Source organism: Solea senegalensis, linkage group LG2 (genome assembly GCF_019176455.1).
Source record: "Solea senegalensis isolate Sse05_10M linkage group LG2, IFAPA_SoseM_1, whole genome shotgun sequence".
NCBI classification, from domain to species: Eukaryota; Metazoa; Chordata; class Actinopteri; order Pleuronectiformes; family Soleidae; genus Solea; species Solea senegalensis.
The window spans coordinates 9,726,514-9,741,094 of record NC_058022.1 but is presented as its reverse complement, the minus strand read 5'-3'; the positions used below and the strand labels follow the sequence as shown (position 1 = coordinate 9,741,094).

Genomic DNA, 14,581 nt, shown 5'->3' with positions numbered 1-14,581 from the left:
AAGAAGGCAGGGTAAGCAGAATACGGAGAGGGAGAGAGAATGGATGGTGGGAATGGACACAGAGATGAGGAGCAGAAGGAGAGGGAAAACGCTAAAAGCGTAATGTGAAAGGGTGAAAAAGATCTAATAGCTTTCACACCAGGCCTGAGGCCATCCACAAGCCATCTACTGTGACAAGGGAACGATCAAAGGCTACAAAGGGAGTGATGCACAGTCGTTCGCACAGACTGAATTTGTTGAAAATTGCAAGAACACATTTACGTTTGTCAGCAGGTTATTCCAGCTCACCCTGCTTGGTTAGCAAGATTTCAATCATACTCTTATGAGATAATTCATGAATGTTGCCTTCTTTGTTGCTTTTGTTCTTCTCCATTTCTCCATGTCCTTCCTCTTCCTCGTGCATGGTGGTAATCGGCAGTAATTGCTGGAAGCTGTTGTCTTAACCCTTAAAATTAATGCAAATGTGGGAAACAAATATTTGACCTTCTATAGAGAGTTTGGTATAACCTCGGCAGACATAAAAGGGTTAGTTTTTGAGCATTAAGACACCAGTAGTGGAGTGTATGCAACGCTGTTAATTTATTTAACGAGTCTCCGGTTTGGAGATCTCTCCCTGTTTCCAAGTGGAAAAAAGTACTGTAGTTCCAGGCTAGCACCACAAACAGGCATGCATATGGTTTGTTCACATATGTTAGAACAATGAAACCGCCATCCATCACTTATTTTCAGGCCTGTCTCACTGTGCCAGGCAGCCGCGCAAGTCACCGGTTGCGGTGTATCACCTGTTTTTAATCAGAGCTTGTGAAGGAAATTTAGCAAACAAGCATGTTGGACTACAAAACCGATGAAGATGAGCTGTTGAGAGAAGAACCAACGGGATATCTTTATTACACAGACATGGAACTTCATCAGAGAGAGAGAGAGAGATCGAAGAAAATGGGGCACAAGCTGCAGGGAGACAATGAAAAATTATGATTTTTGCCTACTGTAACCTCATCTCAGAGGAAGTCAGCACATTTTCTGCTCCCGCCTGCTTAATGTCCAAAAATCCAAACTATCCTTTTAAAGCTGTCCTCAAAGCTGGACACAAATGTAATAAAAAACAGAATAAACAAAGACACTGCAACATGTTTCTGCCAGTAGGAGGTCTGGTTTGTTACAAAGCCCACTGTAACCGACGCTTATTATGAGATGTATTAAACACAAATCACATCACACAGTGGGTGTGTAGGTGCAGGTTGACCTATGCAGCATATGGATACGTTAAGTGTGTGTATATACAGTATATGTGAGAGGAAGAGGTTGGAGTGCTTCTCACCTCCAGCCATAGCACTGGGGTGTTCAGAAGTCCCACTATAGATTAATCACACTCATTAACCTAAGCAACAAAATAAGAGGAGGAAAGAAGCATGAGAACTGTGACTGATGTGAAGCAGAGAAAAGTGAAAAAATAAAAAACTGCCAGGACCAGAAATAGAGAGGAAGAGTTAACCTGACAAAGAAAAATGAAGAACAATCTGGTGGGGGAAAAATGGAGCAGAAATGAATTGCACTGAAATTACTCCACATATGAAGTCCTACTGGTTTTCTATGCTAGAGCCAAATATGTCTGTGTCTACAAAGTGACATCACTCACCCAGCATTACACAACACTGTGTCAAGTATTTTGCCACGTGTGTTTTTGTTTTGGTTGCAGTTGTGCAGCTCACAATAGGAATTAATTGTGACTTTCAAAATATTTTTGCCTTGAAACATTTGTACATGATGACTCACTGTCTTCAAGAGAGACTTGTACTGATAATAGAAAATAGGCTCATATTATTTATTATTTATAACAGTTTGGAAGGTAACAGTACATTATTTCACATGAGGTGATACAAAAGTTGTACTGTGTGTAAGTGTTTTTACCATCTCATTTATTCAGTCTTCAATCAGAGATGGCATTAGTTTTACCCTAACAGACCAGCTGATGGTGATTAATGTGAATTAAAACTAACCTCTTCCTCTCATTCTTCTCTGCCTCTTCGTTTTGGCTCTCCAGCTCCAACGGTAAATCTGTATCTTGGGCACAGACGGAGCGGAGCAGTTCACGTGGCAACCACCTGTGGCAGCGGCTGTCCTTCCACATCAAGAGAAAGGAGAATAATCAGACTGCCGTCATCAAGCCCTTCTCCAAAACCTCTGAGGAGCGTTACTGTGGTGGGGGTGACTTGCCCCCTCATGTTCCTCTGCCCTCCCTCCCATCCATGTCCTCCCTGCCCACTCATCCCGACGCTGGCGCAGACAAGACTCTGTACGACCTCTCTGAAGCAGAGGAGCGCTACTCCCTCACATATCGGCCGCAGACACCTTCGCCAATCAGCACGGTCAGCCAGAGGCTAGGGGCGGGATTAGGGGAGGAACCTCACATGTCTGGCATTCCCACGTACACAAGCAGCATTTGTAGCGGCGGCAGCGGCAGCAGTTGTGGTCGTGCCAGCAGTGGATCTGTCGTCACTGGGAGTGACGGTCGTCTGGTGATTGTGGACGATTACACAGTGCGGCCCCAGAGTTCACTGATGGATCAGATCAGCTGTGTAGTGAATCGTTTCACAGCCAACATCACCGAGCTCAACAGCATGATGCTGTCACCCTCACCAACTCACTCACACTCAAACAAACACACACCTCCTTCTCCTCAGCCCACCGACCCGTATCTGCTACCCCGCGAGCTCCAGATGGCCCCAACCCTTACCACATTCGCCGATGTCCAGCCCCTCCCATCCGGTGGCTGCCTCGCACACCCCGTTCCTCCTTCACCTTACCCACTGCCACCTCCTCACTCCCAGGCCTCCCCCTCTCTCTCCCCCATGCGAGGAGGCCTGGTCGGCTGCCTGAGCAACTCCCCTATGAGAAGGGGAGAGTTGGACGAGGAGCTTATTGCTTTGACTCCTCCGTCCCCCTTCCGTGACTCTCTGGCGTCCAGCAGTGGCTCACCTGTCTCAGAGACAGATCTGTGTCTCCCCCCAGTCCCCTCCCATCCTCCCCCCTCTCCTCCTTCGCCCAGGTTTAGCAGGCTCACACTCAGAAACTACAGCCAGAGTTCATCCTCACTGTGAGGCAGAGACGACAAGTTATGAAAACGCATAAGTGAAGAGGAGCATCAAAAAACAGCAGGTCTTACAGAGGAGAGAGAGGACAGATGGATTGAAATCCATTAGTCCCTACATGCAGTAAAAAACCTGAAGTAGAGGAGTCATGGAGCACTGGTTGGTGATTGAACCAAGCTGTGTTTGTGTTTACATGTTCGCAGTGAGATGTAAGTGTAAGAGGCTTTGTCATGTTGTGTTTTCTTAGCACTGTCTCTCACACGTCAGGCCAGGAGAACTGCAAAAACAGCCCCTACAACTTTGCAGTGGATCGGTGTCTGTAAAGCCACAAATCATTCTCGTAGGCTATGGATCGTTGAGGTTTGGCTCGTGGCCTTAAGGTAACATGGCTATCCACTAATTAGAGACTGTGAATATGTGTGTGTTTGATTGTGTGCGTGCGTGCGTGCGTGTGTGTGCGTCAGTTTGTACTGTTACTCAGTTTAATGGCTACATGACTTGAGATAATAAGGTGAGGAGCCTATCATCCATATGGAGGCTATCATGGACACATATATATCTACACACACTCACACAAATAGAAATATTAGGGAACAACGTTGTAAATACTGAGAGGTTGTGGATTTTTGTAAATGATGAAATCCAACATGCTTCTGACTAAAGTGCATTGTGTTAACATACCAGACTGTATGTTATTCTGAAGAACTGTCTCACAAAAGCATCTTCTGACTCATTCACTTCCCCAGTCTGTTCCCTCTACTTAGCTTTCTTTTCCTCAATCCCCCTTTCCCCCTCGCTGTTGTCTCCTTTTTTTTTCTGCCAGTATTTCAGTATTTTCTACTCTCCCGGTGTGTTTTTCTTCAGAAGTTTGAATGTATATTTTCTACATAATTCCTGAAGCGGTCGGGACCAAACTTTTTTGTACCTCTCAGCCTGTGTCATGAGAAAGAGGGGAGGGGAAGGGGTGGTGATGGTGGGGCGGTGGGGAGGTCCAGCCTTGTCAGTAAAATTTTAAGCATCATTGGAAGGAATCTGACCTCATAGCTGATTGTTAGTGTTTGTCATTTAAAGGAGTGTTTGTAAGGCTCGGCTGGATACCAGTCATGGCATTTTATCTCGTTGTGTCCCTCGCATTCATCAAAAAAAAATTCCAATGCCATTAATTGGAATCGCAATCATCTCTACTGTTAGCGGGTGTAGACTGACAGATTCACGCTGGGAGAGAGCCTCGTCAACCTCGACCAGAGTCATCTGTCGTGCAGGTGCTAGGAACCTTTCAAAGGTCTCCACTCTTTTCACACACAAAAAAAAGAGGTTCAAAAGCTAAGGAGGTTCACCAATTGAAACTCTAACTTCTTAGTTTCCCGAGACAAACCTGGTAGCAAATAACTGACATCCAGTTTAGCCAATGAAAATACTCACGCACATGAAAACCATACATATCTTAACTCTGTTACAAAACATGCGTTTTTGCTGAGAGAGAGAGATGAGAAGATTGAGATTTGCACGACTCTTCTGTCTGTCAGGTGAAAACCTTAAAGTCTCAGGTCTGCTGACATGTTAATTATTGAGCTATCGAGGCGCTGGTGGGCAGAAAAGACAGAGCCAGTTCATTATTTCCCTCTCCTTCGAGTGTTTATGCTAAGCCAACTTGCTGCTGGCTGCAGCTTTATATTAAATGGATGGACTTGACAGTGATATTGATCTTCATTTCACTCTCGGCAAGAAAGCAGATCCATTCTATTGCTTTAAAGTACGGTTTGGCATCGTGAGACTAATCGCTTATTTCCTGGATTGGAAAAACTGTTGGAAGTAATCCAGGTGGTAATACTTTTCTGTAGTAGTTTTTTTGGCAAAGTCACTTAGTAGTATGTACTGCAAGTGATTTTTAAGGAGGCATGGGTTTGTTTATATGGAGAAAATGACTTTCTATTATTGAGAGTAGAGTCCAATTAGTCCAGAATTCATCAAGTTTCCCATTTTTGGTTGAAACCCTTATGAATGGCATATTGTGCTTTCTCGTGCCAACACTGAAACAGAGTTTGAGAGTACTCGTCATTGTAGTGGGATCTCAAATGTGCCAATGAATGCATTCACTAAGATGCTTTTGAGAAATTGGACCTTGACCTTGTGTCGGCTCCGTCCCACAGCAGAAAACACTGGGCAAGTTAAAAAAAACAAAGAATCTGGAGAAGGTTTTCTGTGGCAAAGACATGGCTTGATATATCAAATTGAAGTGGAAAATCATTAGACCGTTGTTTGTTCACAAGAACAAAGCGTTACCTTTCCATCATGCTCTCCATGTTTTGTTTTTTTAATGTAGTATTTCTGCTCTACAGTAGCCAGCAAGAACAAACTCAGACAAAGTGATTCTGTAAATAATAAGGGCATGCAATTCTGTTTTGTTTCAGAGTACATTTATTTGCAGGTGAAAAAAGAAAAAAAAATCTGTTTTTGAACTATGGTATGACATACGGTACCAATATGTGTTACGACTACAGAAACTGTGTTACTACTCTGAATGTGTGAGTATTGACTATTCCTATTCAAATGTCCTGTAATTCAACACTGTAATAATTAATATGAATATAATTATTGTGCCAAAGGGGTTAGAGAGGGTATAGTTTAATAGTGTGTTTCTTAAAAAAACAACAAGTAAATGTAAAACTGTTTATATTGTTTTGGATATTTTCTATACTATATAATTACTCCACATTTCCAGTGTAAAAGCAATATTATCCATATGTATACAAGGTGCACATCTGAGGGGTTTCTTAAATGAGTTTTCTTTTTTTCTAAAAAACTACAGTATATTTAAAGAAATGGAGATATTTATTATTGTCTAGTTGCCATAAAGTTGTGATTCCCTATTTTTCTTTTGCAGTCCTTGAGGGCATGTAGTCCCTTTCTTGGTCCAGTCTCTGATTTAAAGAATCCAATCAAGTGTGAAGGCATGGGTGCAGGGAAGTCACCTTTTAACTTGTACTTGAGGCTTGTTTTTGTTGGTCTCTGCAATTTAAAGCGAGATAATTCATTTCTTCTCGGTGTAAAAAGTGAATACGCGCAATCGACATCTTAGGTATAACTGTATCTATAATTATACTTTAACTATTTAAGTTGTTCATATGTGTAATCATAACTGACCTCTATCATCAAGTTCTTTCTGTGCACCTCAACATGTATTTGTGTTTATCTGGGGTGCCGATCACAAAGAGGGAACAAAACCGTGAAACTTTGGAATTGTTTCCGGGGATAAGCTGTTTTTTTTGTTTTTTTTTTTTATGTGCTGCTGCTGTCATTGAAAGTGTTCGTAACATGCTGGGAGCTTGCTTCAGCATTTCAGCTCCCTGTTATCAGGCTCCTTGGTGAGACTCCTGCTGCCTCTGCAGAAAGAGACAGAATCAGTGCTCACATGAACTGCTGTCTTACTCGACGCGCGCAGTCCTGTGACGTCACCTTGTATCATAATCACACCACTAAGAGCATACGATGTAGTCATTAAACAACACAGATTAACAAGGAATGGAATATTCAAACTGATTATCTGATTATCATGTTATACTGAAAAAAGAGTATTTGGTTTGTTGTTGACACAACCAAAACCAAATGACATGAAAAATAATCTGTGGATTGTAAATGTATTGCCCAGGGTGGACCACACCTTTGGCCCTATGTCAGCACCAGCGACCCCCATGTGGAGATGGATCTATTGTTATAATTTAAAGAACTCAGATTTCTTGCATTTTGATTAATCTGAGATTTTCCACAGCTGGATCCTAACATTTTCAATGACAATGTAATTTTTCTGATTTGGAAACGTAATGCAAAACACTTTCACGCAGGGAAAATTCACTACACGCCACAACAAGCTCCCACCACGTTATAATCTTCCCTTCACATTCTCGCCAAAAACACGATGATTACAAATATGATGAGGATAATGATGATGATGATGAGTTAAGTCTTATGCTCACCAGGAAGATGATCTCCAGATGACGTTCATGCTGTCCGTTCACGTACTTTCATAAATGCACTCTAAAGAATTGGATTGATAATCCCTGCTCTCAAAAATCCAGACATGTTTATTTGCTGATAGAAGGAAAACAGAACCAAGGTCATTGATTTTAAAGCCTCCGAATGGAAATTTGAACAGTAAAGGCTTTTAACCAGGCTTTTCCTGCTTCCAGTTTATCTTCAGATAAAAAAAACGGGGTTGTTTTTGTTTAGAGTTTATATTTTGTGGTGCTACGTACTGGATTTACGGGCTGTCATCCTTAACGGGGGATTAAAGGTGACCCTGACATCTCTGTGGGGTCATCTCTGTGTGTCATGATGATAATTATGAACACTGAATTATGATTATGATTGTGGGTCTAACTCAGTTGATAATTAATAGTTTCTTATGTTTTAACAACTTAAATAGAATTGGTAAATCAGAAGATATTTGATGGGCGAGAGGTAGGTAAGATTGAGTCTTGAGGCGTTTAATCAAATCAGGAAGATTTCACATGAATTTGGATTCTGTTCTTTGTTTTGTTCCATAAGAAAATAACGGTTGTTTAGAATTAAGGCTTTAATAAATATAAGAATGGCATAACCAAATCAGTGGATACAAATAATGACTTAAAACTTTTTGGCATTTTTCAAAACAAAAACATATCGATGTCCCGGGTATGAAATGTCCCACAGGCTTGGATGAATCCAGAGGGGTGAAGAGTAGATGTTTTAAAAATGATTAATAGTATTTTTGTACGTTTGTCCTAAGCTGCTGATTTGAATGTCGCATTTTATAGCCAAGTAAAGGGCATATGTGTTTTAAGATGTGGTTGTTTCCTCAGCCAATAGAGTAACACGACTGATTTTAGGTCTCTGCGTGTTACGGTATACATCGTAGAGGAGGCGGAGTTGTGATTAAGAAGTTGGATTCTGTATTGCATTGATTATAGGTCAGAGAAAAGAGTGTGTACTTGAGGAGTTTTGTCGAAGTGTAACTTATTAAGCAGGTCTGTGTGCGTCTGTACGACGGTTTTGTTTTTTTTGCAGATGGATTAGGCAAGAATTTTCAGTATTGTATATTGATGGTTTGTGGAATATATTTAGATAAGCCAGTCTACAACTGTGATATTACTCCATATGACACAGGCGTTCATGATTATCGAAGAAATAAATGATTTTATGCTTTTCACATCGCTTCTATATGTAGATCATCCTCTTTTGATCACTGCTGTGGACGCAAACAGAATCAATACCTTTAATTCTCATGATCTTTGAGCAGCGTGGTAGAGATAACAATGAGGAGACGAATGTTTAATCACAGAAATCTTATGTAGAGGTTTTTTAGGCAGCTAATCTGTTTATAAATTATGGGTTATTTCTCAATATCTTTACAGCCCCAAACTTTTACTCAGCCCATATTTAATTTAGACATTGTCTTCTGGTTTCCACTCTGAAACCAACCCAGAAGTAGCAATATATTTCATTGCCACCAGGGGGCGAGTGCTTGCACAAGGAACTTCATTTGAATGGAAGTTTGTTGCGGAAAGGCAAATTCTCACTTGAGTTATAACTTCAGTAAACATTTTCATCAGGTTATTGTATCATTTGCCAGTTGCAGGTCTTCAATAGATCATAATGTCAATTTTGTGAATGTTAGTCCCATTTAGAGGACTGGACACCAGTGTGATTGACAGCTGGTATTAACCAATAGGAGCCTGGTTGCAGGTAACGCCTCTGACCTTAGAGTCTTAAGAGTTCAGACGATTTAAATTCAAAAGTATTTATTCTCCCCTGGTACAAATGAACAATTATTAAAATCAATACTTGTGACACTGTGTAGTAATGTATGAAAGAAATTGCAGTGTATCCCCAGCCTTCAGTAGTTTATCACTGTGTTAACATAAGCTCTTCCACTCAGTGCCAACTGTTTGACATCTTTTTTATTTCAGGTGCTACTGTTTTTAATTATTATCATTGTTATTATTATTAGCTGGGGTGAATAAACACTACAAAAGTCAATTAAACTGGAGCTGTATCGACACAAAAACACATCACATTGTGGCATAGGCAGTGCCAACATATAAATGTGATAAAAGTGGCTTAAATATATCAGTTTCTAAAGGAAACCTTGTAGTGTTTAATCACCTTCATAAATATTTGATAGCAAATCAATTTTTATGAACACTTGTTTCTTGTTTTGCTGTTTTTCTCTCTGGTGTTCAGAACTGTAGAATGTAATTCGATTATGTATGTCGGTGTGATTACGGAGGAGACTTTTATATTTGGATATTTGATTATCTGCTTCATATTTTCACTCGGCTTTGTGAAGTGTAAAATGTGAGAGTGTGGTTTTAGCGGTTTGGAAGATGTATGTTTCCAAGTGGCTTTTTCGAGGATGATGACGGGGGGTAGAAGTCTAATTCAGGCGGATTTTATGATCGATTACTACTTTGCTCACGAATAAGCTTTAGATGCCTTGTTGATTAAAAACGGTTTGATTAATTCTTTCTGATTGTGCTGCAATCTAAATTGCCAACACTGCGACCTCATTCATAGGTTGTTGTTTTTTTTGGAGGCTCCCAATAGACCTGGCAATAAGAATGACAGCAGTATTGGCCAGAGTTCTCTTCCTTCCCTGGTAAATAAATCCTCATCTCCTCAGTCAAAATTGGCCAATGTGAGCTATAAACTGGAGGCAGAATGGACGGTGTTAATCAGACTCTCCCGGGACTTTTAACAGAACTAGTTGTGTTTTTTTTAGGACATTGGACTTTGTGTTCTGTTTTAGCTGAAAGTATTAGCTAACACATAGATAATGCAAAAAAAAAGAAAACCCAACACCTTGATTTCAAACAATGATGGTTAATATTTTATATCCTCTGACTCGTCCTCTTTTTTTGGAATCATATTGCACCGACCCTGTCACTGCATCTCATGCTTGCTTTTCTCCCCTGGTGCAGGAGCAAAGATGAGATGCAAGAGCAGATACATTTATGGGATCTGTAAAGAACCACAAGCCTCCAGAAAGCTGATGTTGAAAGTAACTCTGTGGTTCTGTAAGCCCACCTTCAGACCCGGTATAAAAACATGTGTGTGTGTCTTGGAATAAGAAAATGTTCCTTCTGTCTTTCTTCAATAGTTCTGTCTTTGGTTGAGCACCTTGTCCTCTCTGCAAAAAAAACACTGTGTTGCCACAGCACTTTGGCACTAACAGGTGGATTTGTAAAGTCACCACCATTAAAGAGCTAGGGCAACCTGTAATAAAACAAGAAAAAGAAAAAGATTCATTAACTCTTAGAGCTCTTAATCATGACATGGTTATCTTCCTGTTTCTTCTTACTGGGATGTAACTCCATGTGTCCTTCAGTTATCAGGGCTGTGAAGGGGGGGTGGACGACAACTTTGAAAAACAAAAAATGTTTTTGCTTTTTATTTGTTTTGCCATTAAAAAGATCATTGTGTAAGTGTACTATAAAGTACTTTTGAACCATGATTGAAATCATTATTAAAAAAAACAAAACAAAAAAATCACCTCCCTGTCCTTTCTGTGTTTATCTAGTGGATTAATTATTACAAATATCACAACAACAGAAGTGACCACCAGTCTTAAATGGTTAATGGTTACTGAAATCGAAAACAAGGAGCTATTCTATAAATCAGCAGCAGGAAGTGAATGTGTGTCTCTCTTCCTTTTCACTTTCAGTCATGTATATTTGAACATATCCCTTATACAGACATTTGTCTTCTCCTCTGTTTGGAAAGTTTTTCGAGAGGAGTAGTGTAGTGTTCCAAACATGGGTGTCCAAGTCCTACAAGCTGCATCACATAAACTCACTCACTCATCTTCTACCGCTTTATCCTCCACATGAGGGCCATGGGAGTCGCTGGTGCCAATCCCAGCTGACATAGGACGAAAGATGGGGTACAATTATAAGTCGGTTGTACCACAGTGTCCACACATTGGTTTGCAGTGGGTGGTCTTCATGTGGTCAACATGTCAAAAGGAGACATTTGACATCTCTTTGACAGCTCCTGTGATATCTGTTCCCTCTTCCATCACCTTCTGTGTGACATGACAGTCAGTGTGAGAGTGACAGCAACCAGTGAATCATTCCCATAATCCCCTAAGAACCTTTTATTCATTTATCTGAAGTCATACAGGTCATGGCAGCGAGATATCTCCTCCCACACCACTGTTCACTTTCCTTATCTCCTGCTGGTTTTCTTTAATTCAATTCACCTTTTACGCCGCTATCCTTTCTTTCTTCATCTCATGGTGCATACATCTCCAAATAGGCCCATGTCTGAAATAAACTGAAATAATGAAAAGACAATGAGCAAACAACAGAATTTCAAAAAGAGGGAAAAAAATAAGACAGGTAGGTAGACATTACACATTTATAAACACATCCATCATTTCTGTCATTTCTTTAGTGGATTTATTTAATAATCATGGCTGCATCAATTGTTTGCCTTCGATTGTCTCCTCTAAGACATTCACATGTGTATTTGTCTCCTAAGAATATGTATTGATTTCATATTCACAGTTCCCTCTGCATCTCAGGACTGAGGAACCATTTCTACGTCCATCAGAAATAAATAAAGAACAGACCCAGGTCAAATATTCAGATTGTGTTTCCTTACACTTGCAATATAAACATTGATTATAATGAAGTGAAACCTTTCAGGAAAGATTATAAATTAGCTTGTTGTTGAACAGGTTTCGTACACTCTCCATTATCATTTTCAGTTAGGTTTTTTTTTAGGTAAATGAGAATGAGAATGCTTAATCCTAATACTTCTAGACCTTACCGTAGATGTCATATACCTTTTTAAGTAATATTATAAAAAAAAGGTGACTTAAACATCTACCAAAGTCATTTTCTGGTAAGATACTTGTACTTTTACTCAAGTATCCCTTTTAGGTACTTTATACTGATATATATCATATTGTAGTGGCTCCTATGAACCACATAACCAAAATTAATTTTCTCTTATCACCCGGATGTGAGCTGTGCTTAAAAAAGGACTGCATATTTATATTTAACAGAAAAAAACACAATGCAAGTATGAATTATAATTTAGGTAATCCTCAACATGCATTTATTGTAATCAGTGTTTCTTATACAAACAAAAGCCTGTGGTTTCAGTGTAGTTGTGCAGCCTCTGTGCATCACATCCGTGTAGGCACGGAGTGTGATGGCAGTGCAAGGTTATGAGTGAGTGTCAGTATGTGAGTGCACGTCCATACACGCATACATACTGTACGTTTGCTGTGTGGATATACATAGAATGCATGTGTGGGCATGAACATGTTTATGAAGCAGGGGAAAAATGTTTTATGCGCCGTTGTTTTTCTGCGTATGTGTACAGCTGAGGTAAAGCCACTTCAGAGGACGTCATTTAAATGTGAAGGATGTGACATTGTGTGCCACAAGGTTGGAGTGGCCGACCCCACTCTGTGATGGAGTGGCTTCACATCACACCTCCAATTGAGGTTTCTTTCTTCTTTTCTTTTTTTGCCATATTTTGTTGGGTTGGTTACAAAGTACAGAAAAAGCAACCAGTGTTAGTCATCATTGGAAACAGGATAAGTGAATGCTGATACACAGTGGTCATTTTGACATTAACCAAGAACTGGCTTCTGGAACTTGTCATTCTATATTGACCTAATGGAAATAGATTAATAACATGTTTATGTGTGCTGGGAAAAAAAACATGCAGAGGAAATTGAAGAACGTAAGTCTGATGTTTAGAGAGCTAAAACAAAGCAGATGAGAGACAGACAGACAGAGAAGAGGAAAGAAACCAAAAGGCTGGACAGAAGAAGAAGAAGAGCAATCTGTGATAAGAAGAAAAGGAAACCAAGCAAGCAGGGAATAAATCTGTGAGAGCCAATATAAGAGAACTGAGAGTGACTTTGGATTTAATTTCCTGCCAGTGGAAGCAAGAACAATATCAAGATTTTCAGCGTTTCACCGAGTCACTCTGGAGCTGAGTCGGTTCAGGCTGTTAACATTCATAACACCATTCCTTCATCTCTGTCGCTCCTCCACACAGACACACACACACACAGACACACACACACAAACACACAAACACATAAATTTAGTAACATGTGCTCACACTAATGCTCACATACATACAGTACAGTCACTTCCACACAAACACGGTGTAATGGCACTAATGAGTCTGCATGACTAATACATCTTCAGTCCCTTCTTCAGATGAGTGCTTATTATGGCCTGTCAAGTAGATGAGTCAGTCTATGGCATGGTTACTGTGGTGATCAAAGCCTCCAGCACTATTCTTAAATGCCTGCCGTTTAAAATAAATTATTTTAACGCCTTAAACACAAAATGACACACATGCATGTATACACATGCACGCACACACACACCCCCACACACACATTTACTGTCATATTAACCCACCTGACCTGCCTTACAGGAGAGATACTACAATAAAATCCCCCCACAGGACTCATTATTGATTAAAATGTAACAATATAAGTAATAATGTAAATGGCAAAGTCATAAGGGATACATAAATATTGTGCCTCAGCAGACTCCGGATGATCTGTGAGCTGGATTTTTAGGGTCATTTGCTGCTCCTGATGTGAAGTTGTTTGGTTTTTCTGGCTCATTACATTGGACATCACAGAGCCTGCTGGTGTTTCAGCTTTGGTACATGACTAAATTGCTAACGCTGAAAAAAAATAAAATAAAAATGTATTTAACTAAACTCACTTTTGAGACGATGAGACTCTGCCAAGCTCCAGTGACCAGAGCTGAAGGTGCATGTGCAATCATAAAGTTCAGTGGTTTATTTCTTATTGTTATTGTGAATAATTATTGCAATTGCAAAATGAAAAAAACAAAACAAAACATTTATTTAGAATGTCATAGTGAAAATATGCATTGTTTTAGAGGTTTTGTTTTTCTGCTATCTTGGCTGAGTGATTCTATTATATTCTATCATTACTCCCCACATAATACATGGTTAAGTTTGGCAGTGGATCAAACATTTATTAATTGTCAACTTTTTGAGTGTCACACCCATTGGGAATGTCAATACTCTGTAATTTGTTTCTGATACATTGTTTTATCAGTCAGTCAGTATCACCTTTCACCATGATCTCGAGGCTTCAAGTATTCTGTGCAACCTACCCCACACTCCTTCTACACTGGATTTCTTTCCACATACTATTTTGTTTATTGTTTATAGGATTTGCAAACAAACAATCAAAACAAAAACAAAAAATCAGAAACAAATCATGGACCCTAGCTTTGACAAAATAAATGTGTGCAACCATGGTTAGCTTTCCTCACACTGTATGATTGTTGGAGGGCTTGAGTGCAAACATTTACACTCTGTAAGAAACACATAGCTTCTGACTCCACTCACACTCTACACAGCAAACTCTATTTACCCTCAGCATCAGTTCAGGACAAAAAATGTGCTTTGTGCCAACATACTGTACATCAGACTTAGCA

The 14,581-nt window shown here is 39.9% G+C and overlaps 1 protein-coding gene across 1 annotated transcript in view; it reads left to right on the top strand.

Annotated features, from left to right (window-relative positions):
* The window catches only part of LOC122765056 (metabotropic glutamate receptor 5-like), a 44,360-nt gene extending 40,332 nt beyond the window's left edge, over positions 1-4,028 (top strand). The window contains exon 17 of the mRNA XM_044019122.1: positions 2,042-4,028. Coding sequence (XP_043875057.1) covers positions 2,042-3,098 — 1,057 coding nt within the window. The 3' untranslated portion in view covers positions 3,099-4,028. The remainder of the gene's footprint in view (positions 1-2,041) is intronic.
* Positions 4,029-14,581: the final 10,553 nt, after the last annotated feature.